Raw genomic sequence first — 26,435 nt, 5'->3', positions numbered from 1 at the left:
GGCTTTTAACACAAATTTATTTCAGATCTGGTTGCAATACTAAGAAACGTACAGAAAGGAATTTCATAACATTGTTACATGGCAGCTGTTTTATCTGTGCTTGTAAACATTTATTCTACCACTGTGGAAGGTCGGTATAACGCACAACTCACTTGCATGGATCAAAAAATAAATAACTTTTCAAGCAATTTGATTTCAATCTTTAATGCCTCATAACTTTATTTGTGAGAGGTACTGAGTGCACATAATTCTTGGCACACTTTTTGGATAGTGACACTTCTCAAGAATAGAGCCAGGTGCTGTTCAGCCTAAGCTAGTTTCAGGAGTAAAAATAGCAATCTTTACTTTTTTACTAGTAAAATCACTGTAACAGCAGCAATGTTGTTTGCACAGTTAGAAATAGGTTAAAATGTTGGCAGATACCTTCTTTACTGAAAGCAGGACAAAGGACAGGCATGCATGGAAGCTGATTTCACAGGAACAATGGTGGCAAATATGGCTCTTTATAATTTATTTTAAATTACTCAAAAATAGTGCAAAAACATTTTTGACATATAGAATTATATACTCTGGTAATGAAAATAAAAATACACCTTTCATATTTTTCAGAACATACAAGCAGAATTGCTACAAAACCAAAAGATTAAAGTCATCTCCCCCCCCCCCGCCATAAATACGTACTAGAATATGTATGATTTTGAATAGTGAGGAGTAAAACTGCATTGTGAAGATTACATTTGCAGAGAATGTTCACAATGGAGATTATTTAGTAGGTAATGAGCCGAATATTTTGCTATAACACAATTCTTTTTCTTGACTTAAAAATTATCCAAGAACTTTTGACTGGTGTCAAAGAATGTTTACATACAGGTATGAAAACATCTAATCATTTGAAGATCAAGACCACATGTTGACAAACTAAACTTCTCGTAAAACTTTTCCTACAAACTAAACTTTTCCTGTAGCGAGAAACTCATTTGTACTGCATCTCTAATATATAATTCCAAAACTAAAGTTAGATCTAAAGATGTTAACATGTTTATGTTTTTCTATTAGTACAAAAAACCTTCACAGTTATGTTCTTTTTATGAAGGTACTGTTTTCAGCTTCGTCTGAAGCAAACTGATTTTAGTTTAGTACAGTAGTCTAAATGATAGCAAATCTAACAGTCACACTCTAGTGCATGCTTGTTTAGAGTAAGAGCCAGTAAACTCAGTGGGACTTACGTCTGAGCAAATATGCATAGAATTAGAATGTAAAATTTGTGTAGTAATTTGGATCCCTTACAAAATTTATTCTGTTTATTTAAAGATCACAAAGAACTTTACAAAGGACACGAATCGCTGTTACAGATTGGCAGAAGTAAAGCTCAGAAGTGCCAAAACCTGCCCACAGTCTCACAGCAAGCAACTAATAAAGCCGTGTGTGGGACTCAGATCTGTTAATGAGCAGTCTTATATTACCTTCACTGGAGCATGCAGCCTCTGTTAGTTACAGGAAATAACAGCAATAACAACAACAACATGAGTTTTAAAGACCTGTATGAAAATCTGCCAAACTTTAATTTATCTCAGCAGAATAGATATGCCTGCTGAACAGGCTTTTAAAAAGAAATTTCAACAGGTAATGTCACTTATTTGTAGCAGTGTTCAAAAGCTCAAGAGTCCTCTTTCTGCTCCTTGTGGGTAATTTGAAGACATAATTATATAGAATTCATTGAGAGGTGCATCCTCCTACAGACTAACATTCCACACAAACCACTAGAGTTGTCAAATTACAAATACTGAGGTCTTCAACAAAAAAACTGTGCAGTTCCAGTGCCAGTCAATATATATAGCTAATAGATACTTTAAAATCTTTGATTATGATAAACAGAATCTTTTAAAAGCAACCCTTCATAAAAGGTTTACTAGTTTAAAATACACACCTCCATCCTTTCCTGCGAACAGTATATACTAAAACATGAGGTTTCTCACATGAGTGAACTGCAAAACCTGGATTTTTTCTTTTCCTTCACTCATTATGTACAGTTTTCAAGCAGACTGGTGCACTGGCAGCGTTTGTGCATTTCTGTTCAGTTTATGTGCTGATGTTCTGAAAAAGAGGGCCACTCACAAACCACTGCCACTAAGGGATTAAAAGTGAAAATGAAGCATGTAACAAGGTCTCTTATCCCAGCTCAAGAAGCCAATCAAAGAGGCTTGGAGTGAACGCTCTGCTTTCTTCTTGGAGCTTGCAGAATTCTACCACAGCATGAAAGATATCACCCACTTTCCAGGCCTTCTTGTGGACAAGCCGCACAACATCTAGAAACTGGAGGAAATGGATGGGTTTTAGAGATTTTATTAGTTATAGTCTCCCTGTTTCATTTAATAATACTGTATGGGCCGAAGAACTCATACTATTCATATAGTGATTTAATAATTCATCATTCAGATCAGAAACAGACATTAGCGATAGCCCATAATCAGAGCTCAAACCAACTTAATATTGTGAGGAGCTGGTTCAGGCCATTTTACAAAATCAGACTGCAAAGGTACCCTATGTTTAAGTCTCAAAAACCTATTACTAAACAAAGCAAGCTAATTTGCATCCTCCCAGTGGTGAGGGAAACCCCTGCTGTGACACTCAGACGGTTGTGGTAACTAAGGAGTTTAGTCTTCTCTTTATGAGCTATCTCCATCATCTGTTTCTCACGGCATTGTCTGCAGATTTGCGTGATGACTGAGCTGTCACAACCAACTTTTTGCTAAAATCCTTCTAATACGTTCAACCATCACGTGACAAATAAATATGTCAATCAAGAGTTAGAATATGCATTCATCAAGCAGAATTCAGAGAATGTTCTGATTGAAAATGAAAAGAACCATCAGAATGAAAAAAAGTGAGTTTGATTGAGAATCTGCCTGAAGCATTCAGTTTAGAAAAGATGCCTCTACCCCACTTCCAGGGTTCTCCTCCTCTCTGTACCACGTATGCTCTATTCAGCTGGATCTCCTGCCCATCTCTGTTAACATTTTTATGAGGGTGGAGGAGCTGCCATGAAGGACGTCCACCAGGGCCTTTGGCTATTCTGCACACTTTGTGACATGACCATCTGAATTCAGCTGACTGCTTGTCGTGTGAAGCCAAAGGCTTGACACCTTCTCTTAGCTATTACAATAAATTATTGTTGGTTACAAGTGGGGCTGATTAGGGTTAAAGAGGGTCACAAAGCAGAGGCAATTCAGAAGTGTTACTGAATGGGAACTAATCTGCGCAGACACAGATTTAAAAAATGGTTTATCTAATAATTCAAAAGAAAGTATTTCTCAAACCTAATCTTATTTTCAGCTCTTATCAAAGGAGGCAGAATTTTGTATTAATACATGCAGAGCAAATAGATCACATTTCTGTAAATCTGTTTCATTTTCCTATCCCAATGGCTACTCTCAAGTCAATTTTTCACCAGACACATTTAACCCATGCAAGGCATTGGTGAATTAGGTTTGCTGTGGAAGTGCAGACAAAGAAATGTTTGGCAATAGCTTAAGCCAGCTGTACAATCCAAGAATGATTAGAGAGGCAGTATACTGCATCTGGAGGGTGCCAGTTTAGGAAAGGCTGATTTAAGCCATCTTGAACTGTGAAATCAAGTGCACTACAAATGGTTTAAGTAGAAGTGAATATATCATGCTACCCTGTTTCCCTGAAAATAAACCCTAACCTGAAAATAAGCCCTAGTATTTTTCAGGATGCTCGTACTATAAGCCCAACCCAAAAACAAGCCCCAGTTAAGTGAAACCCCGCTCTCCATCGTTGTGCAGCAACCAGAAGATGATGACAGGACTGCATTTGAATAACTGTAGATGGTTGTACATAAGCCCTAATGTGTTTCTGGAGCAAAAATTAATATAAGATCATGTCTTATTTTCAGGGGAACCTGGTATGTACAAGGGTAAGTGGGAATCCTGCTCCCTCATGGCCCCACTGCCTTGTTTCGTACACATCAATGCTTTGTAATGGGAAGGAGGACACAGTGGTGCTGCAACAGGGAAAGTGGGTATCCTGCCAGGGCCTTGCAGAGGAGGCAGTAGAGTGCTGTGTCTGGACAGCAGATCATAAAGTGGACTCTCAAAAAACAGCTCCTCCAGGAACATACTGAGCTGTCATATTGTTTCGTGTTTTCTGAATTAAAACATAAAAAACATTTAGGCTGCATTCAGTAACAACTGCCCAAATTTTGTCCGGTTATAGAAACAGCTGTCAGCTTTGCCATTTGCATGAGTAAATAGTTATGCCAATTGCAAAAACACACCAGAGGAGGATGAAACACTTCCCGTCTGCAAGTCTGTCTGCCCTTGGAAATTGCATGCCTAGTTGAACATCTTTAAAATATGTGTTTAAGTTTAGAACACCGTATGTAAATAGGAAATAGTACTGCCAGCTTTGAGGCACAGTATTTCCTCATGCATTTTGTAAATGGAGTGGCAGAGAATGAGAAGCCTAATTAGATACTGATGGTGAAAGTCAAGAAAAATGAAAAAGCTTTGATTTCCATTTCCAAGCCAGAAGAAAAGCTGGGCCTGGATGTGTGATGTGATGAAGCCCATCACCCAGTAAAATTGCAAAGCCAAAAGCAGACAGTATAAAATTATTTTTCCCCAGCTGCTTGAAAACATAAAGAGTAACACCAAGGAAAAATACATCTTTGTAAGGCAGCCAATGTGGGTAGGAGCTAGAGAGCTAGCTGAGGACTGAGATAGAGGATCAAAGCCTTTTACAGTTGTGAGCCTTCCTTGTTGAATGTGGGCCACTCAGATTAGTCTCTCTCTCTCCTCCTGGTCTACTTCACAAGGGTTGGAATAAATGAGGAGAGAGCTGAGCTCTATAGGTAAGAAACACTTCTGAGATCTGCTGCAGTGTGGACTGAGACTCGGGAGATCCAGGTTCAGCCCTCCCTGAGCTGTGAAGCTCACTAGGCAAGATATGTACCAAGAAAACATGGCATCATTATTCCCCCATATACTGAAAAAACATACCTTTTCAATTCTGTTTTCCTGAGATTTCTTAAAATAGATTGTGGGAATCCCCAACTCAGACGCAGCAATCCACTGAAGCGTAGCACGCAATTCTGCATCTGGACACTCTGGTTCCAGATCAAAATTGATCACCAAGAGATCCTTTTGCTCATTTGCTGTTGTCACACACAAACCAGAAGTAGGTTCTGAAGAAAGAGTGACATTGTGATTGTCATTTAGTTAAGCCAAATGCTGTAAGCAAACTGAGTTCCCATCAACTGCTTTGTGGTGTTATCACTTACCTATTGCTTCTTCTGGCTCTTTGTTATGGAATGTGTTTTCTTCTATTATCTCACTTTGGAAACAAAAACAAAGGGGGGGAAAGCATTATAAGTAAATTTTTGACACAGCCTGGGATTATTTCATGAAAACTTAAACAGTTTCAGAGAAGCCCTGGCATGTTATAGCCTTAATATAACAGTCAGAGAAACTGGTCTATAAGGCAGAAGAATCTGATCTAAAGGGTGGGAATATAAAACAAGACTTTCTTTGTAGCTGTTCCCAGGCTTTGGAACTTTCTTCCCAAGAAAGATAATCTGGGCACAGTTCCAATGAGTTTCTGCTAATATGCAAATACACATTTTAATCAGACATGCCTTGGTCCAGACTTGTAAACAGATTTGTAACTGGCTTTTAAAAACTGTTTTTATTTATATTTCATTGAAAGCATGACTAGATGGGGGGATCTGGAGCAATCTGTGTCATGTTTAATAGGTTCTTATCTTCAGTGTGATTTATTTTATCTCACACTAGAGTGATCCTTCTTTTCACATGGGAGACAGTTCTTCTCCTGCGAGAAAGATCCAGAAAGCCCTTCTGGCCACTCCAATTGCTCATCCTTTCGATTACTGATGCCTGCATCCCCTTCCCTAATTTATATTGTGGCTGTCATTTCATGGGCTGCAGTGACTTCTCTTTTAAAAAAAAACAAATTAGTAGGTGTCATAGCGCTACAGTAATACATCAACATAGCATAGACACTTCCTTATATCTGAAATAATACTACTTCACTTAGGACAATAATAAAACAAGTTGTGAGAAGAGGAAAATAGAGGATAAGGTTTCTCTGCAATCATTTCTATTGTCACAACCCACTGCATACGTCATGGGGTTATATTTAAAGAGAATCCTGCCCACAGCTGTATTTGGGAGTGACTTAAGTAACCATACATGATGCAGAACAGGATAATCAGCAGCACTCCCAATCGCATCAAATACTGTAAATTGCAGTCCTAGAGCTGTGCCAGAAAGGGGCAGAAAAGATCGCAAAAGGGGGGTGGGGATGGATTGTTCTTATTTAAAACACATGTGATCACCAGAAAATAGGGCAAACCAAATCTCACCAAAAGCAAACCAAATAGTGAGCTATATGCTTATCTGATCTCCCCAATTTGTTTTATATTTGCCACTTTGTGTTTTGTTCATAGATGGGCATGAACCACTACTGGTTTGGTGCAGTCTGTTTCATAGCCAAACAACTGATCCATGGTTTGGTACACTGACCCTCTAGTGGGTATCCACTCAGCAGCAGTGCCCTGAGGCGGTGGGGCAGGTTGCCGAACTCTGGTTCAGCTGTTTGGCTGGGAAATACGCTGAACTGCTAAACCAGCCCATTTCTAGTTCTGTCGTATTTGAGCTCCATTTAGTGGAAGGGAAGGACACAGATTCAACAAATCAGCAGAATGAAGATATGCATCGTTATTTAGACCAGTGGTACCCAACCTTGGGTAATTCAGGTGTTCTTGGACTTCAAGGACCAGAAACCTCAGCCAGCACAGCACAGCCAGCAACAGCCGGTGAAAGCTGTTGCATGCTGCAGTTCAAGAACACCTGAGTTACCCAAGGTTGGGAACCACTGATTTAGAGTAATGGATCTGAGAGTTTATAGCAGGATACTTTAAAGTATCAATTTCATGCACTGAAGTGCATGGGGTCTATTAAATTGTAACACTCAGGTCAGTGTCCTGTCGCATTATGTGACTGCAGAAGAGCAACTGGGCTATCATTCATCCCACTTTGGAAGGTTCTTCATACCAGTTTCACAATCAGCTGCACAGGGAGGGTGTTTTCTCATACTGGAGTGGGAGAACACTTGGCTGTTGTCCTTTGACTCTGAATTGGTTACTGGCCTCAGTGGGATGGCAATCAATACAGTGGTGCCCCACATGACAACGATAATCCGTTCCAGGAAAATTGCTGTACAACAAAATCATTGTCATGCCAAAAAAAAAAAATCCCCATTGGAATGCATTGAAAACCATTTAATGCATTCCAGTGGGGAAAATACCTTGTCGTCCACCGAAGATTGCCCATAGAAAAAGACCAATCAGCTGTTTTAAATTGCTGTCTTGCGAAGCTTCTGTCCGGGAAACACCCATTTTGCGAATGGAAGCCATCCATTTTGCGGAGCCGGAAAAATTGTCATTTTGCGAACAAACGGTTCGTGAAGCAAGGACCTAATCAATGTCAAGCGAAAATCCCCCATAGGAAACATCATTTTTGCAATCGCTATAGCAATCGCAAAAAAGTCATCGTCCTGCAGTTTCGTCATTCAGCGAGGTCATCATCTAGCAGGGCACCACTGTACATTACTTTTGCTATTTATTTCATAACTATATATTTTGCCCTTCCACCCTGTATGAAACTGGAATGGCATTCAGTAGTTCTGAGTCAAAAGACTCCCAAATATATTGCTCATCTTCACATGATAGTTTATTATGAGCAGCACCTAAAAGGTCTGTGATGAGATCTGTTTATAAATCCAGAAGGAATGCTGGGTTCTTTCCTTCTAGAAACATGTATAGTGTTACCCATTAAACCTAGAACAAAATCCAACAGCTAACTCAAGAGCAGGCTTCAACACACCATAGGTGAATTCAGCAGGATAAAAGAAAGCATTCAAGTAAATGCAGAAGGGCCTACATAAGCCTACAGAAGTTAAAAATAACTCCAGCCCTACCATTTGGCAGAGTGAGGCAATGCTTCTGGTGCCAAATGCCAGTGATGCACCAGCAACAGCTCTTCAGCTATGCTTCCAGAGCCCCCAGCTATTCTCTGAAACAATAAAGCTGTGTGTGTCACACAGCCTGTTCTGTACCCCCAAAAGTGGCCTGCTGCCCTCAGGGTTGTCAGAGGCTCTATTCCATCACTAGTGTTGAAGAAAGAGTCAACTGCTAGTCCAGTTGGCTTCAATATGTGGAATGGGGTGTGTGCCATCAGATCCTTTGCCACAGAAAACAAAGTGTCTTGGGTTAGCCCTTTTTAATATGTATTTCTATCTTTAACACATACAAGTATAATTAAAGGTATCTGAATGTGGATTTATTGCAATATGCTAAGTTTTTTTTTTACCAAGAGGGTACACAACAAAGAAATACTAAAGCAAATGAATAAAGACCAAGAAATCATAAAACACATAAAACGCAGCAAGCTAGAATACCTCAACCAAGTAATTGGAAACTGAAAGTACAGCTGATCATTCAAGGTAAAATGGATGGGAAATGAAATGCAGGAAGAACTTGACTGAAGGAAATTGGAAACTGATTAAGATACAACACATCATCATTGTTTAGAATTGCTTCATGCAGTATTGCAACAGTGATGATGGTGTCCAGACTTCAGCTGCCAAGGAACAGGCAGATTCCAAGCTTATCAAATGGGTTTCAATCTCATAGCACCCAGAAAGGCTTTTTGGTTGTTACCTTTTCTGGAACACTAAGATGTCTCTTTGTTACTACACAGGCATGCTGCTTGGACATGCTCCTGGATTCACCAGGTTTCAGCGGTGGCCAGTACATTTTAGTGTGCCAGCAGCACCTGGAGAGCTCTGATTTGGCCATGGTGACACATGCCTTAGTTACATCCCAGATGGATTACTGTACATATGTTCTATGTGGGTCTGCTTCTGGAAAGTATCCAGACAATTCAGCAGGTCCAAAAGGCAGCAGCCAGATTACTAACTGGGGCTGGTTATAACCCCCTTGTTATAGCAGCTCTACGGGCTGCCAATCTGTTTACGGGCACTATTCAAAGTGCTGGTGCTAAACTAAAAGCTTTAAATGGCTTGGATTGAAGCCACCTCAAGGACCACATTTCCCTTTATGAGCCTCATCGGGTGTTAAGAACACCAGGAAAGCCCTTTCTCATCCCCACCAGCTCCACAGGTGTGTTTGGTGGGGACAGGGGAAAGGGCTTTCTTTCTTGTTGTTCCCAGACTGTGGAACTCCCTCCCACAGGAGGCCAGTCTGTTCTTTCGCAAGCAAACCTTTCTCTTCAGACAAGCTTTACCTGAGTGACTGACTGGCTACCTCACTGTGCTTTTTAAATGTCGTGCCTTACTGCTTTGAATACTTATTTTAAAGTGTTGCTTCTGTCTACCATTTTTAGTGTGGTATTTGTTTGATCTTTAGTAGTGTTTGTATGCTTATTGTTTTTAGCTTTAAATATTGTCTTTTTAATGATATAAGCCACCTTGGGTCCTTTTTAAAAAGGAAGGTGAGATAAGAATATTTTAAACAAACCAAATTTCCTTGACCTCCCTAAGAATATTAAGAAAAGAACAGAAATTCATTCTCCCAGGCTGCATGATGGGTGATGGTAAATAACTTTTCCAGGGTCTGGATTGGAATGTAATGCCTTCTGTCTAGAAGCCATGCACTGTAACACAGAGTGAATGGCTTTGTGACTAAAGGAATGAAAGGGAGCACAATGATCTCAGCTATGGGCCTGAGGATTAACAGCCACTGGGAGGCAACATCCCCAACATGGAAGGCAGAGGAGCTCCCCCATCCCTGAGGATAAAGAACAATCAAATTGACTCTTGACTCCATCCATCAGGCAACAGCTTACAAGCGGTTGGTTTATGTGTCCGTGGATTGGGGTGTGTGTTGCATTGTTACAGATTTCTGTAAGTAAGTGATGGCTCTATGGAAAAAAAGGACAAGGTGTTTTTACTTTTACTAGTTGTACAGCAATGATCAGCTGTACTTGTAATAAAAGTTGTCTATTTGATAGCTGTCTTTAACAGTTCTGTGGCAAGCTAGATGTGACATTCTGTCTTCTGCAAAATTTTTAAAGATACAGGACTTCCTTCTTCCATCCTGAGAATCATTTCTTTCAAATGTGGGATAAAAATCTTCAAAATAAATAAATGTGCTGCTTTGATGGGTCTTTTCTTGCTGCTTACATCATACAGAACAAGCAGTACTTGCTGTTAACCATGATAACTGAAATCTATATTGCTGGTTTACAACACTGCAGATGGACCTAGGGTGGGGAAATTCCCATGAAGTCTTGAGTTTGCATCCATGTATTCAATACACGATGCAAGGTCAAATTCATTTTACTACGCTTACCATAAAAAGAAGTAAAGTGGGTATTGTTTATTATCCATTAAATGAGGGCTACTCATCCTGGAACAGCCTAACTATACATTTGTACTGTCAATGGAGAGACTCACAAGGCACTTAAGATAGCAGCTGGAAAGCGGAAGGACAAACAATGAAAGCTTGGCAAGTCATTTGGCACATTCTACATGATGAGAATGATTTTTCAGCGGAAATGGAACAGCACTTTTTAAGATCAGATGTCACCTTAACAGCTACTTACTGAATTGTACGAGAAGATGGCATGTTTTCCTGATAAATGTCCAGGTCCATTATGCCAAGACTGCTAGTAGTACTGCTGTTGCCATTGCTGACGATGCAAAAATTTGAATATTAATGCCAGTTTGCACCAGCATGTGACTGTACACATTGTTAATAAAGAGTGGCAGATCGAACGGCTGATTTTCTTCCTCTCAGAAGGAAGGCATGCACCATTCTTGTCTGACTCCACAAATCATGAACAGCAAAACAAAAGATGTGGACATACAGAATTAAAAAATACATGATGGTAACACATCCTATGAGGTTTTGAACTGGCAAAGAACCAAACCTGTTATTTGTTTGACATGGCAAAATGAAGACATCATTTTAACTCATGGTCTTACATAACAAGAAATGCTATGTAAGGACTAGTTACATGCATCAAGCTTAATTGATGTCTCATTACTCAACACTAGGAGCACATGTATGAACTGCATCCACTGAAAAGTTTTCTCTTTTAAATGTGTTCTTTGAATTTTGATGTTGCAGCCATCAAAAAGCTACAATTTTTAAAAAATAAAATATATCCTAAGTCTTACCATACAGAAATAGAGATGTCTCTGAAAATGTGTGCAGGGTAGGGATAAACTGAGGTGTTTCAGTGCTTTGCTGTCTGATATTACTTAGAGGTAAGAAATATTTCCAGCCCAACACAAAGATTTCTTTATGTGCTGTAAACCATACCACATAAACATCAAAAACAACCATGGGCTCTAAATATGGATTATTAATTTATGTAGAACTTTTTGGACCTACTAAGAATGAGATCTCAACTATTAACTATTGTTTACATTGAGAGCAAACTCTTTTAGTGGCTATTTTGTTTAGGGTGCAGTAATAACATTAATCTGAGCAATGGGACATATTGTTTTAAAGTAGACTGATTTCTTCATGGTTATTACTCATTAGAGTCTGAGCAGTTCAAGTGAACTCAGCCAAATGGATTTACATGGACCTACAGCTCTCATCTTCAAAATGTACTGTTGGTGTTCACAGTCACTTATTAAGAAAGAACAATACTGTAATGCAGAAAAAGAAGTCTTAAAATAGTAATTTGTCTTCCAGCACTTCTTTTTCAATTATGCTTACTACTAGAGGACAAGATCTTAATAAATTGTGTTAAGATATAAGTGATCTAAACAACAATTGCAGTAATTCTGTCTTTAAAGCAGAACAGGTAAAATGAGGCATGATTGAATCTAATTAGCTTGTCCGTTGGGGTTTTACTTGCAAGGACAGGAACTACTTAAGATTGGACTAAAGTTTCTTCAGAGTTTCCCAATACCTAATGGGGTCTCCTGCAGCAGTATGTGAAAGCGAGATCACGGTTGGATACACTCTCTTGACATTCATACTGGGAAAATGGCAATCATAATGATTATTGGATGATTATGCACCTCACAGCTCAAAGGGCACATGGTTACCTCATAGATCTCTCACTGAGCTGCAAATAGCTGCTAGTATCATCAGGGTTGTCTTCGTCATTTACCAGCTGACACCAGCTGCTACCTGTGCTTTCATCACTGCTGCTGAGAGGGACTGAAGACTCTTCCGCTGCTTTGGCCTCTGCAGAGGCTTCAGATTCAGAGCCCCTGCATGCAGTCAAGCTGATCAGGAAAAGAAGGAAAAGAAGATGTTCTGAATAATGTAGGGAAGAATTATTGCCTTTAAACCAGGAGTGGGCAAAGTGGACCACCTCAGATGTTGGAGGACGGCATCTCCCAGCATTCCTCACCTTTGACTATCCTGGCTAGGAATGATGGGAGTTGCAGTCCAACAGCATCTTAATGAACCATGCTTTGTGTACTCTTTCGCTCTAAGCACTATTGCACAGGTGAACCAGATGATACTGGGCATGTGTGTGAAGACATTTCTTACAATTAAAGAAAAGTGTGCCCCTGTACACATTGTGAGTAAAGGAATTTGTTTTCAGTAGCAGAAATGAATTGAGTTTACATTTCATTTGCATAAAAGTCAATTCCTGGTTACCAGGAGCTCCTGATTTAGCTGGAATGTTATTTTGTTGTTACTCTGCTAAACAACAAAAAGTAAGAATTCCTTGTCAATCTACTACAAATCACCTAGAAATCTCCCATTAGATCCAGATCTACCTTCAGCTCACCTAGTATACAGTATATCTGTGAAAAAAGAAACCCTGTTGAGTGTAGCTCATTTTCAGGTGAAAGCACAGGGCTATATTTGCCCAAGTAAAGTGGGCCCATTGAATGAATGGAACCTAAGTCAATACTTATGCAAATGTCACTGCTTCAGTGGAGCATCTCAAGTTGGGATGAACAACTGGATTTAGACTTTATAGTACTTCAGACATAGACACATGCACTCATAGTCCATGCACCGTTCAAAACACATTTGCCATACATGCAGTGGTAAAAGGCTATGACTGTTTATATACAATTGTTTTTGCTGTTCTAAGGCTTATAGTCCAAAAAAGTAATATTTCAATGCCAATGTGGTTGCACATGCACACATGTGCCTGTCTGCCTTTTTTTAAAATTTTGTTTTTCATGTCCCATCCTATGTGGGAGAATTCATTCCTTCCATCCATCCATCCATCCATCCATCCATCCATCCATCCATCCATCCATCCATCCATCCATCCATCCATCCATCCATCCATCCATCCATCCATCCATCCATCCCACCTATCTGGCCCAAGGCCACTCTGTGAGACTGTATAAATACATCACAAACAGGGCCCCTCAGTCTTTAATCTGGCAATGAATCTTACCTGTTCACTAATGAAACTGGCTCCGTTCCTGTATATACCACTGTAGGTTTGTCTTTGTTTAGATACTCCATATTTTTTTCAGAGGCAATATTAACTTCAGTTATAGTCTCTGAGCCTTTATCAAGATCTTCTCTTTGTTCTGCTTCTATCTGAATTAAAGGCACTTTTCTTAGGCATGCAGAAGGGCTTGTACAGTTTATAGGAAACAACCCAGGGGATTCTGTCGGTTGTTTTTCCACATTCAAATCTATTCCGTGATCTATTGGTTTACAGTTATTTTGTTTCCCCATTAGTATATGGCTACTTTCTGAGGCAGGATCTCTGTCTGTAGAATCTTGATGGGTAGCAATTAATGTTTTACCACTTTCCACAATATTGGCAGCTAGCCTGTTTGCATACAGTTGAACATGTGGTGGGGAGTCATGAGGCTGCAGATCTGGCTCTGGAACTTCCCCATCATCTACTATTATTTTGTTCTTACACATTAGTGCTTTGATGGAGTTTGACCATGTCTCATGAATCAGCATGTCTGTTATCTGATCAGTCTGACATCGTTGATACAGGTAAGAGTCTGATTTGCAAAGCCCTGAGGAGGACACTGTGCTGATAGGTTGTACAGTGAGAGAATCGCGATGGCCATTGCGAGAAAAGCCATCTAATGAATTTGCTTTGATGGGCACATTCACTGATAACCTAGATGATGAGGATCTGCTATCAGGCATTGAAGACTGCCTAAAACAAAGTGGCGATCGTTGGGAAGGGTGTAATAAATTGCTGTTCCAATCTTTTATACTTCTAGCAGAATACATGTTTTCTTTATTTTCTTTTTCAATTTCCCTCAGCATATATTTGTAAAACTCTTCTGTTATACTTTCAGTGCTGGACTGTTTGGATGGACAATTTGGCCTCACACTGAGGTGGCTATTTTTCTTGGCAACCTGCTGTACTGCAGATGTTAAGATGTTACTTGCATTTTTCCCAGCATAGTAGTCAAGCAATAAATCAAACCCTCTGCCTTCATTCTCCATCTGATTGACCATAAATCTTGAAAACTCATCTGTAATGCTTTCGCAACTAGACTGCTTAGAGACAGAACTAGTCCTGCTCATGGGCTGCCCTAAAGTGTTCATAAGGCCCAAAGTATTTGCAGACCCTTTTGAATCTGCATCTTCCTCAGGAATGCTCTCACAGCTGGATGCATTGACTCTGTTCCATCTGTCACAGTGTAGTCTATTACGAGGATGGTTTGGACTCTGCCAGACATTATCAGTCACAGACAGTTCAGCCAAGGTCATAATTTTAGCAGCTACTTCACTGCCAAAACTATTGCTTGAATCCAGTGTGTCATCAAGGTTAATAGATTCATCCATTACCCTATTCATGAGCCTTTCCTTTAATTCAGGATGCTCATCGGTTTTTTTCTTGATCTCACTAAGCCTAGGTGGCCTGTGCTTCCGCATAGCTGGCCCATTAGATGATGCTTCTTTCTTCCTCTTGATCGTTCGACATGTCAAAGCTTGGGGCATCAGATATTCGCTTCCTCTCTTCCATGCACAGAACCATGGTTGCTTGCCATTTGAATTGTCAAGGCAAATGGCAGCTATTTCTGTTGCCATAGAGACCACTGTCTCTGCCAATTCCTCTGCAAAATCTGTTATGCAGTATTTATCTGCTGGGTGCTTCAATTGTGGCAGAGGCTGGGAAGGCAGAAAACCTTGATTATCCAATAATAATACTTCGTGTTGAGCTTCATTTTGCCACAATGCATCACACTTATGCTTTTCTTCACTTTCTGTACTTATTTCCACAGTGGAAGATTGAAGTTCTTGAAGGCCAGGCCTGCAATCACTGTTTGACACCATATTATCTTTGCTAGTAAACGTGTGGGCTTCTTTTTTGGTTTGATTACTGCTACTGGGATTTATGCATTTATAACACTCCTGTGCAGTTCGTTTCAAATATCTTTTCTGCATAGAGGCTTTTCCAGTGGGTGAACTATGAGGATTGAGTCTAGCTAGTGAATCTGCATCAAGTGTACCAGATTCCAGGGTGTCTGACACAACTTCCTGTTTGACAACTTTCACAGAATCTGTTTCAGACACGACCTCTTTATTGGGGCAGGTGCCAGAGAAGGCACTAAAAGATTTATTACTGGAGTAGCTGGAGAATTGTTGTAACAAATCATTTGCTGTGTCTTTTGGTTGGCTTTCCATTACCTGATCGCTAAAATTACTTTCAGCACAAGTATCTGAACATTCACTAAGCTGTGCAATGTCACCCATTTTCTTACAAGTGAAGTACAGTATATTAAAAAGCAGTTTATTTACAGTGGCAACAAAAATATCTTGGGTATTAAAATCTATGCTTTTTTTGGAATTTGTGTTTAGCTGCTTCTTCCTGACTTCTTGCGCTGAGTGCCTGAGAATAACACTGGACAGGTTCTTGGCAAGGTCATCAACGATTACTTCCTCCAAATGGGGAAGTGAAGGCTTTGTCACAGCCTGAACTATTTCCCCATTTACAGATTCCATAAAATCCCCAATACTTCTGTATGTTTCAGGTTTTGTTAACACTAAAGATGCCTCTTTGAACAACACTTGTGCAATGCTATCGTTCAGGTTCTCCATGCTGCTTCCTATTGCTATGCTACAGTGAAGTGTAATGGCGGCTGATGTCTCAGCGGCAGATAAAAGTCCACTTGAAGTTACAGGGTACTTGTCATCTTTCCCTTCACTGAGACCACAAACAGCAACAGCACTTGCAACTTGGGCCATGCCACACAGAGCCGATGGAAATGAATAATTCACAGATGTATAAGAGTCAGCATTTGGGGAAGATATCCCCTCCAACTCTTCTTTATCCAGCACATCAGTTTTAGAGTTTATGGATTCCTGCTCTCTTTTCAGTTTCTCTGTGACATGTGGACTTGAAATGGTGCCAATAACTGTAGCTGCACAAGCCAGGGCAACTTCTAAAGCACTTTCAGTGCCTCCATTGCAGCTGTTATTTTGTAACCAATCTACAACTTCAGCAGAACGTTCAGCTTCAGATGAAGAACATCCATTGGGAAGACCAGACCCAGACCATTCAGATGAATTGTCAGAACCATCTGGACTTTGAACGATAACAATTCTGGGGAGTTCATTCCATGATGGGGAAGTCGTGATGTCCTGTGTCACATGCGCAGCTGAACTTAAGGCGTTACCACCAACAGAGATGCTGACTGCAGCCTCTTTTGTAAAAGCAGACTGAGATAGTCTAATGAAGGCATCTTGCAGGACAGATTCTGCCAAATTCGTAGCAAATTCACCGGCAGTGGCCTGTTCATTTTGTATGAGAACATGAGGTGTTATTTCACCATTACAATTGGATGTGACCAAAGGACTGCTCTGATTTGCTGTTGTATCATCCAAAGAAACAATTTCCTCCTGAGCCATTATGGTCAGAGTTGCATTTTCTGAAACATTAGAAGCATCTTTCAGGTGATCTGTATTACTGGAAGTCTTAGATTTTCCAGCTAAACCAGGCTTCCAGTGAATGGCCTTATCTGTAGTTTGTGAAACACCATCTTCGTCCTCACCATTATCGTCTTCTTCAGATGAGCTTGATATTCTAGCAGGAACTGTGCTATCTTTGTTAGTGCAATCAGCTTCCAGGGTAGATGCCAATCTGTCCTTTTTGTAAAGTGGGTTTTCAAGTCCTTTCCCTCTGTACTTTGTGGATTCTGCTGCAAATTCTGTGACAATTAGTTTTTCCTGACCTGGAAAAAGATAAACAATACAACTAGCCATGATTTCTGTAACAGTGCATGCGTCAAAGCATCATGAAAGGCATAACCACTATGGGCAATCAAGATGTGTTTGTCTCATGAGCGATTATATTTAACAGCATGCAGAATGTTTTTATTCTCTTGTTGTACTGCTGTCTAGGCATAATTAAAAGGTATGTACTCATTAACATCAAATACAGTTTGTATGAATATTTTGCCCTATGAATGTACAAGACTACTACAAATTCACACATGATTGCCCAGATATTACCATTTTTGTATTCATCAGCCTCATTCTCCTCTTCAAAATGTTCAGATGCTGTTAGAAAATCTTCCTCTATTGAGGACACTGAGCAATTAGTATCGTCCTCAGGCTTTAGGATGCTGGCCTCTGTGTGTAGCTCCTTCTCCTGCACGAGCTCCAGCCCAATCAGAAACTTGTTTATTTCAAAGATGATGCAGTTTGTGCTGTTTTTTCTGTTTCCTCTTGCACACTGAACCAGACAGACATCTGCCAGCCAAGAACACTGGTGGAGAGGGAACCAGCCAAAGTATTATGCAATTAAAATGAAGAATATGAAAATCAAAATATTCTAATCTCTGTCATGCATTTTCTGCAATAAAATCTATTTGTTAAATTTCAGAATGGAACATATTATGTTTAAGACAACAATGCTAAACATATTTACTTGGAAGCAATCCCCACTGAACTCAGTGGAACATACCTTGTAGTAAACATGGATAGGCTTGTATAGATTGTAAACATGCATAGAGTACACTGTAATTATGCATTGTAATTATGCAAATAGTACAAACATAGTAAACAAGCAGGCTCTGTAAGATGCATAAGGCATGGCAAACATGAATGTCCTCAGGAACATTTTGAACTAGCACTATCTCGGAATCATGTTCCCTGATCCTCAGACTTTTGGGTGCATAGCAGAGAATGTGGAGAATCCTGGGCAGAACACAATTATCCCTCTGTCTTTAACTAATAGGATGAGTTCTTAGCAGAACCTTCATCTCCTCAGTGGCACAGAAGCCTAATACTGTATATGGCAAACTCAGGCAAAAGTCCTTTAATGGTCCAATCAGAGGCAAGAGGTCTTGTAATGCTCCCTATGGCTCCATTGAATGCCAGCTTGCTCCTGAGAATACCACTCCTATAGTCTTCTTACCTATAGAGACTTCAGCCAGCATAACCCTCTTGGAACTATCCCGGGTACGCTTTCTTTCACATAAAATAGTTTCTGCCTTCAGTTTGCTGTCATGGTTTTTACCAACGTTGAGTTAATTTCGCCTGTTTCATCTGACCTTGCCTAATGCAACTTGATTTTTTACTTGACTGAACTTTAGCTGTCTTAATCTGACTCCTCCAGACTTATTCCCTTGATGAGTCTGAAGCACCCTCAGAACAGGATACTTCTCTGCAGAACCAGCTAAATTCACCTCTGATAAGCCCATAATCCAAACTAAAGCTAGTCATGACAAAGTCTTGTCGAAGGCAATGGAATATGACTTCAGTGCTTTCCATGGAAACTAACTGCTCAGCTTTTACTGGATGATAATCCATACCTTATCTACGCTTCAACATGTCCTTATTAGATTCAGAGCCCTAAAAAGCAATTTCAGCCTCTGGCTCTGACAATGCAGTATTCTACACATCTACTCAGAACTAGGCCCCACTGAGTTCATTTGAGACTCACACTGCAAGTCTATCCATGCTGTGAATCCCAGAGCAGCATGAATAGGATTACTGCAGGCTTACTCTTTCAATACACAAGGACCTCTGCATAACAGGCAGATGCACTCCTCTGTATATGCTGCATTGTTGCTTTTATAACACATGGAATACAAGGTAAAGTGCTGAGGATCAATTTAAAGTTCATACCTGGGGTAGCTCAAAATCAGTGTGGAGGTTCCCCGATGTTAATCCACTCAGCAGAATGATTTCATTCTCCTTTGGTGGCTGTACATTCATAGAGCTGATAAGCTTTGGGAGGTTTGGGGAGATGCCAATCAATCTCTGCAGTACATGAAAGACAAATGTGATGCACCCCATCATTTTTAATCCAGTCACGCTGCCAGGCATATAATCAAAGCAATTTCTGGCATGTCCTCAAGTATTATTTGAAAAGGAAAGCCACATCAGGGCTTGACAAAGGCAAGCCTGAAAATGGAGCTCTTAGCAAGTGGTAGATGAGTACATAGCCCAGGCTGAATGGGTATTTCTGGCTCTTTGTCTACTTATTATTCTGGCTTTTTATGTTTCAATTGGGTGGCTAAACAACTTGGTCTGCAGTAAAAGTATTAGACTACAATACACCAAACCCAGGGCCAATTGTCAGGGATTATGGGAACTGTAGTTCCTAACATCTGGATGACACCAGTTGTCTACTCCTTCTCTGGTTTATATTAGAAACACAACCTTTATCTCCATATTGATTAATATGTGGAGGAAAGTGGTGCTGGGCTCACTAGTACATCTCCCAGTGTTGCTGTCCTCATCACCCACGCTGAAAGTATTTACTTTTGTTTCAGTTCTTACCCTTACATTTTAAGGGTAAGTAAACTATTTGGCTACCCAGCATACATTGCTCTGTTGCACCGTGAAAATGTTCTTGAACCCAATAGGCCAAGTTTTAATGTCATTCATTTCCCCTCAATTAAAAAAATATAGAATAAAGACTATTTTTAATATTAGAAACACACCTGCAGTATCCTGAAGACTAATGCAATGATGATGAGACCGGTTTTTAATGGTCCATAGTTAATTACATAGGATACATTAGTCATCAATATCAATAAACAGAATTTAAGGAAAGCATTCTGGACAAATGTATTTGAAAGGAAACCTTTAAAAGTGCAATGAGCTACAAAAATGTTAGGATTTGGGGAGAACTATAGAAATAACAAAAGATCTAAAATATGTTTAGCCTACATAAAAGAAGTTTAAGTAGAGAAACGCTCACAGTGTTCAAATATTTAAAAGGATGCCAAAAGAAAAGAACGTATATATTCACTTGTATTCCCAAAGGATTAGAAAAGAAGTAAGATTAAATAGCTGAAAGAGAGCTTTAACCAAATTATCAGGAAAAGCTTTAACTATAAAAATAGTCAAGCTTTGGAACACATCTGGAAATCTGTGGGATCTCTTTCCTTCATGTTTGCCAAGAAAATTCTGGACAGTTCAGGAGATTCCTCATGGGAAAAAAATATTCCATGATAATAATAATAATAATAATTTATTGTCATTGTAAGTATATACACATACAACAAAATTCACAGACACCCAGAGACCAGACATATACACACACATAAAATTCCCCAAACACTCCCCACCCACTAAAAGTCCCCCACTAAAAATACAAACATCTACACCGCAGGCCAAGTAACACAGTCCAACTAATTATTCACTACTGGTGGTCTTTAAGCTCATTATTATTAATAATAATGAACCCTCCTTCCTCCCACATTGGGTAAGACAGAAGAGGGTGATATTGCTCAGGGCCTCTTTTGTCATAACTTCACTGTGCTGTTTTCATTCACCATTTCGTCATCTATATTTTATACCTCAAAGCCCTATCCACTGTCTAGAGAGCAGGTAATGGGTGGCCAAAAAGCATAATCAGTCCCTGTAGAACAACAAGGCAAGCTCTGTAAAAGTAGAGAATGATGGCACTTCCCTTTTAGGAGCTTCTAATGCTTGGAGGGAGGTAGTTTTAGATGTGGAGGCCTCAGAGAGGCACAGTGGTATGCTAGCCTCTTCACAGCTGCCAAGGAGTCCAGTATCTTTCCTTTGTTTTTCTTCCAGTTCACTGGACATATGGAGGCAGAGGCACAAAGGCTGTGCACCCAAGCTGCTTCTTGTTGCACTGACCTAGTCAGCTTGATGGGGTTACAGTACAGAAAACTACAAGGTTTGGGATGCCGTTGGATTTAGATTATATTAGACCTGGAGACTGGAGCTGTTTTCTTTCATCTGTGACCATAACTCACCTTTGCTGGAAGTGTCCTTGTGAATGCCTCAAACCTCAAATAGGCTTGCAGGTAACACAGAATGGGATCCGGGTTTGTATGAGCCAGTATGGATGCTACATACAGTTGGAATTATTTTCAACCTTGTATGTTGCCTTTAACAGGTTTTGCTGGGAGGAACCTTTCTGGGCTGGGTTGATGGTCAATCAATCCAACAGTAACCAATTGTTCCCTCTCTGCCTCTGATGCTGAAGAGAGGGACACCTCACTACATCAGTACATTTCCCCGTCCTTTTCTCTCTGTGTCCATCAGAGTCAAAGTTGGTGTGTAGTTATGAGTTTGTTAAGGTCTTCCTGTAACTCAGTGGTTCCAAAACAGTGTGCCATGGTTCCGTGGGGCATCGGGAAATCAATCCAGGGTGCCACGGAATCCTCTACTCTCCCTCAAAGACTACTATAGCACTATTCGCTGTTTCTCTGGTGTCCCTGCATGGGGCAGATAAGGAACCCTGGCCCAGTCTTGCTGAAGAACTGTGTTTACTGCTTCCTATTTGCAAGGGAGCATTCTGTCCCAGCCCCGCCCCCCAGCAAAAAATGCAGCTTTGTCCCCCCACCCTCAACTCCTTCTCTCGGAGGAATCAGGCCATCATGGCATTTTCTTTAAGCTACCTGTATATACTATAGCTTAGTCTCTGGTTCCATCTAGTGGCCAGTCCTAGTAATAAACCTTGAATGATGATGATGATGATGATTTCAGGCAGTGGATAAGTGAAACTGCAGGCAATGATCCTATGGATACAACAGTTCTACTGTTCTGAAGAGCCACAGCCAGTGGTCAGTAAGTCAAGGGGGTCACAAGTCTAAAAAACCTGGGAACCACTGCTGTAACCAGTCAAATGTTCTACAATATGCTGCTTTTGATCTATTCAGAACTGTTCAGAACTGTGAATAAATGGAAACTTTAACTCTTTCTCTTGCAAATGTCTCAGAGTGAGTTACTGAGACTGCAGGTTGATGAGAGTAAATGGGTGGTCTCCTCTGGGGAGACTTGAAGCTAATTCTGCTCTGTAGGTCACTGCACTATCTGCTGTTCAGCTAGAGATTTTTAACACTGCCAAGAAGTTTCCTTATGGATTGTTGCTGTAATTTCAGTTATCAACATGTCCTTTCCCCTTTTTCAGATCTAAAAAGCAGTTCAGACATCTCTTCAACCTTCTGCTTTCTTTCTTGCAGCTATGTTTGTATTGTGCATGTATTAACAGAACACTTGCCTGTTTCATGAGCTCATCATTGCAGTCATCTTTATGTGCATCCAGATTCACAAAACAAACCTGCAATTAGAGGGAGCGAGAGAAAGGAAAAAAAAGGTAAAGACCAGATAGACTCTGAAGATTCCCTGAAAAATCTGTGCAAACTGTTGGGAGGTAAAGAGAATTATATTTTTCTCAAGTCATCATGCGGTATGCTAGCTTCCGCCTTGAAAGAGAATAATGTCATAGGTAAGCAGTATAGAAATGTATAAAAATAAGAAAATTATAATCTTTGAACATAGAAAACTGCCCACTCAAGACTGTCATCCACTCCAGTATCTTCCACTCTGACTTGCAAAAATTCTCCATGGATTAAGGAGGAAGTCTTCTACATCACTTACCAGACAATATGTCTATACAGATGTGCTAGGTATTTATTCTGATGCTTCTGCATGCAATGGATTTTCTCTAGCACCAAGCTATCTTCCCCTACTCTTTTGCTTTCACACAAGATGGCTGGCTTAGAGCCTTGAAAAGTTATAACTTTGATCTACAAAGAACATTTTTTTCAAAGTTCTGAGCTAGTCTAAAGACATCATGAATGCATAAGGAGGACCCCTGTCCGTAGGCATTCTTCAAAGATTCATGAATAATGGCTTTCATTTCTGAACTGGCTACCAGTATTCAAGTTAAGTGACCACTTGGCTCTTTATGAGTGTAAGTTGCCACTGAGAAAACCTTTCAGAAACTCCAAAACTTGTGCAATTTCCTCAGTTCAAACAGAAAGTTATTCCATTCTATTTTTTGTTGTGCAGGATCTGGACTTTGCAGGATGTTGTCTTATATTTTACCCTAAATAGTTATTGCAGTGCTATGACAATCTATACTATACTAACACGGAAAGCATATCTTTTCTTTTCACCTTCCTTTTCTTGGAAACCACTACAGCAGTAGTCTCCAACCTTGGGCCTCCAGATGTTCTTGGACTACAACTCCCAGAAGCCTTCACCACCACCTCTGCTAGCAAGGATTTCCGGGAGTTGTAGTCCAAGAACATCTGGAGGCCCAAGGTTGGGGACCACTGCACTAGAGCACTTTTCTCTTCCCCTTGTTAAACATTCTACATTCACTCATTTGTAGGTCACTGTTTTCCTCGTCCATCCTCCCACAAGCCAGTGTACTTAACTTACAGTGATCCTTGTTCTTCCCAGCCTCTTTATAAACAAATACTGCAAAGTTTTAAACAAATGTTTTCTATTTGCTTGCTTCAAAACTCATGGACCTCTCAGGGATGCCACATCTCCATACAGTGAACAATTAAATGGCTTCTTACCAGCTTTTCAATAACAAAACTTCCAAACTACTTCACCCATACAGGTGGACCACTAGATCTTTCCAGACAAGAAAGGACTTTCCCTTGCCACAATGCCTGACCTGAGCTTTCATTTCTTTCTCTCTCTCTCTCTCTCTAGATCAAGGTTCAAGTCCCACTGAACCAAGAAACTTACCAAGTAACCTTCCTTCAGCCTCACCTAACCCACAGGATTGTTGAGAAGATAAAGTGGGAGGGAAGAGAACCCGGTATGCCACCTTACTGAAAGAAGGGTGGAACAGAAATGTCATGAATAATTACAATAAGATCATCATCAACCATGTTGTAAGCCTCCCAGAGACCTTTGGGTAGTGTGGGTGGCATATAAATTAAATAAATAATAATAAATAATAATAACCATAGTCTTATTTTTCAGATCTGGCTTGCTCTATAGTCCTTCCTCTCAATAGCCGGTCCTGACCCTAAGTGCTTTTTAATTCCATCTCCTGTATTATCTTATGTGTCCTCAGTCTGCTGCCCTTGACTCAGCCTTGATCATCTCCTTGAATTTGGCAAGTCAAGGCTCATAAACCCCTTTAAGAAGGCCCTTGCTCTACCCTTTTTCAGGAGAATAGCTATACTTGTGACATGAGCCAGATTTAGACAAATTGCTGTCTTAGATCCCTGCAACATGTACGAAAATGGAGAAGGGAGAAGAGTAATTTGCCGCTCAGCAATACACAAAATAAAACCGAACAGCTGGATAGCTCAGTGGTTTAGCAATCTGGATGTGGATGCAGAAATTGGAAGTTTGATTCCCCACTGTGCTTCCTTGACTAGGGCTGGACTCAATGATCCATAGGGTCCCTTTCAGCTCTGCAATTCTAATAGTAAAATGAATAATTATTTCAAATAACAAGTTTGACTATGTAATGGATAGATAGGAGACATTAAGAGCTTGATGAAGCTTATTTTTAAAAAATCTAATAAGCATGGAAGACTAATAGTTAAATTTAATAATTCAACTATTAGATTTTTTTTAAAAATCTAATAAGGTGGACGACTAATAGTTAAATTTCAGTGACATGGCAAAAGACTGAGTTATCTTGCTTCCCTGGAGGCAAGGTATGCACACATACAGGCATTTATGGACATATAGGAGAAGGGAAGCTATTACCTTGGGAGAGCAGGTTCTTGGGGACAGACCATCTGCTGTTCACTATGCTATTCTTCCTTGTTGGAGTACAAACTGTATCTGTCACTCACCCAGTTCACGATTCCCTAAAATAGGCTGCTCATCAGGTGCAGCACAGAATGCAGTGCTATCATTAATGTTGAAATAAGATTCCACTGCCAATCCATTTTAATCTCCGTATATGGAATGGGAAGTATGTATCTTGCTCTCCTTTGCCTCAGGCTGCAAAATATCATGGGACTGCCCTAGGCATACAGAATGTGCTAAAGGTTCTTTGCAGAAGTCAGACAGAATCCCCCTCTCTCTGCCACCACAACACTGTACAAACCTATGGCTGCCACAGAGCCAGGTACACTACCTCTAAAAGCAAGTTTGGTTATTCTGTGTAAGGTGACATGCCAAGCTGCTTGACACTTGTGAGGGCCGTGAAGAAGGGAATTCTTGTGTCAGCTGATGCAGAAGGCCTCTTTGTCTGAGGTAAAGTAGAGTGGCTGTATTGGTGAAGCCTTGCTCACCCAGCAAGATTACAGCCAAAACAAAACAGTTTCCCCAGCCATATCCTGACTTTCCAGATAAATTACTGTTGTTGTTTTTGTTGCTGCTGTTCGATTACATACTGCCCCATAATGCTAGTGCACTTTCTGCTGGTTTACAACATCATTATGCAAGGAACACATTGCCCCCCTCCAGCCATCTGCGTGCTCATTTTACTGACCTCGGAAGGATGGAAGGCTGAGTCAACCCCGAGGCAGCTAGATAAATAGATAGATACTCAGAGCAGCTAGTAAAGCTAATTATAAAAATAAATTAAACTAAAGAAGTGGGGGAGGATGACAGCACAAAAACAGTGAAGATAGAATGACTAAAAAGCCAGAGTTGGGTAAAATTTAATGGCTATTCACATAAGCTGATACATTCTGAAATAACCTTCCTTCAGAATCTAGAAATGTAAGTGATGTGGCATAAAGGTTCAACAGCAATTCTCTCGGTCAGGATCTTAAAGTATTATGGTAGATTATAGGTTAATGTAGTGCTCGTGAAAAAAGAAAATGTGTTAGCACACGTGAAACAATCATTAAACTGTACTTTGCAAAATACTGAGTTTTGTGTCTTCCCCTCTCTCATGAAATAAACTTAAAACACAAACAATATAATAAGGTGATAAAGATCAGTCTACAGTAGATAACATAATCCCTGATAAATAATATAATCATGAAAAAGCCAATTTTTATTAAAATATTTCCATATCACACTTTGCTTAAGTACTCTGCTGAAAAGAAAACAGTGATAGGACTAGCCTTTTTTGGGGGGGGGGAGGGAACTAGCTTTATTTATTTGATTTCTTTTTGTACCATCCATCAAGCAGAACATACTATTTCGGGTGGTTTACAACAGTACACAAAGAATAATAACAGAATCAAACAACTAACTGACCAAAAACAATATGAGTAACAATATCTACTACACAGTAGGATAA

General features: G+C 40.1%; 1 protein-coding gene across 8 annotated transcripts in view; it reads right to left on the bottom strand.

Annotated features, from left to right (window-relative positions):
- The window catches only part of SPHKAP (SPHK1 interactor, AKAP domain containing), an 88,318-nt gene continuing 61,883 nt past the window's right edge, over positions 1-26,435 (bottom strand). For 3 of the 8 annotated variants that reach the window (XM_020792629.3, XM_020792628.3, XM_072996011.2), the window contains 9 exons: positions 22,473-22,532; positions 19,115-19,249; positions 17,495-17,750; positions 13,455-17,214; positions 12,130-12,312; positions 10,668-10,754; positions 5,303-5,355; positions 5,022-5,206; positions 1-2,313 (listed from right to left, as the gene is read on the bottom strand). In XM_020792629.3, the coding sequence (XP_020648288.3) occupies positions 2,170-2,313; positions 5,022-5,206; positions 5,303-5,355; positions 10,668-10,754; positions 12,130-12,312; positions 13,455-17,214; positions 17,495-17,750; positions 19,115-19,249; positions 22,473-22,532 (4,863 nt within the window). In that variant the 3' untranslated portion in view covers positions 1-2,169. The remainder of the gene's footprint in view (positions 2,314-5,021; positions 5,207-5,302; positions 5,356-10,667; positions 10,755-12,129; positions 12,313-13,454; positions 17,215-17,494; positions 17,751-19,114; positions 19,250-22,472; positions 22,533-26,435) is intronic. The other 5 variants (XM_072996008.2, XM_078389174.1, XM_072996010.2 and 2 more) reach the window with 3 other exon arrangements.

Source organism: Pogona vitticeps, chromosome 3 (assembly GCF_051106095.1).
Source record: "Pogona vitticeps strain Pit_001003342236 chromosome 3, PviZW2.1, whole genome shotgun sequence".
Taxonomy (NCBI): Eukaryota; Metazoa; Chordata; class Lepidosauria; order Squamata; family Agamidae; genus Pogona; species Pogona vitticeps.
The sequence above is the reverse complement of the archived record's forward strand: the minus strand, read 5'-3'. Positions and strand labels throughout refer to the sequence as shown.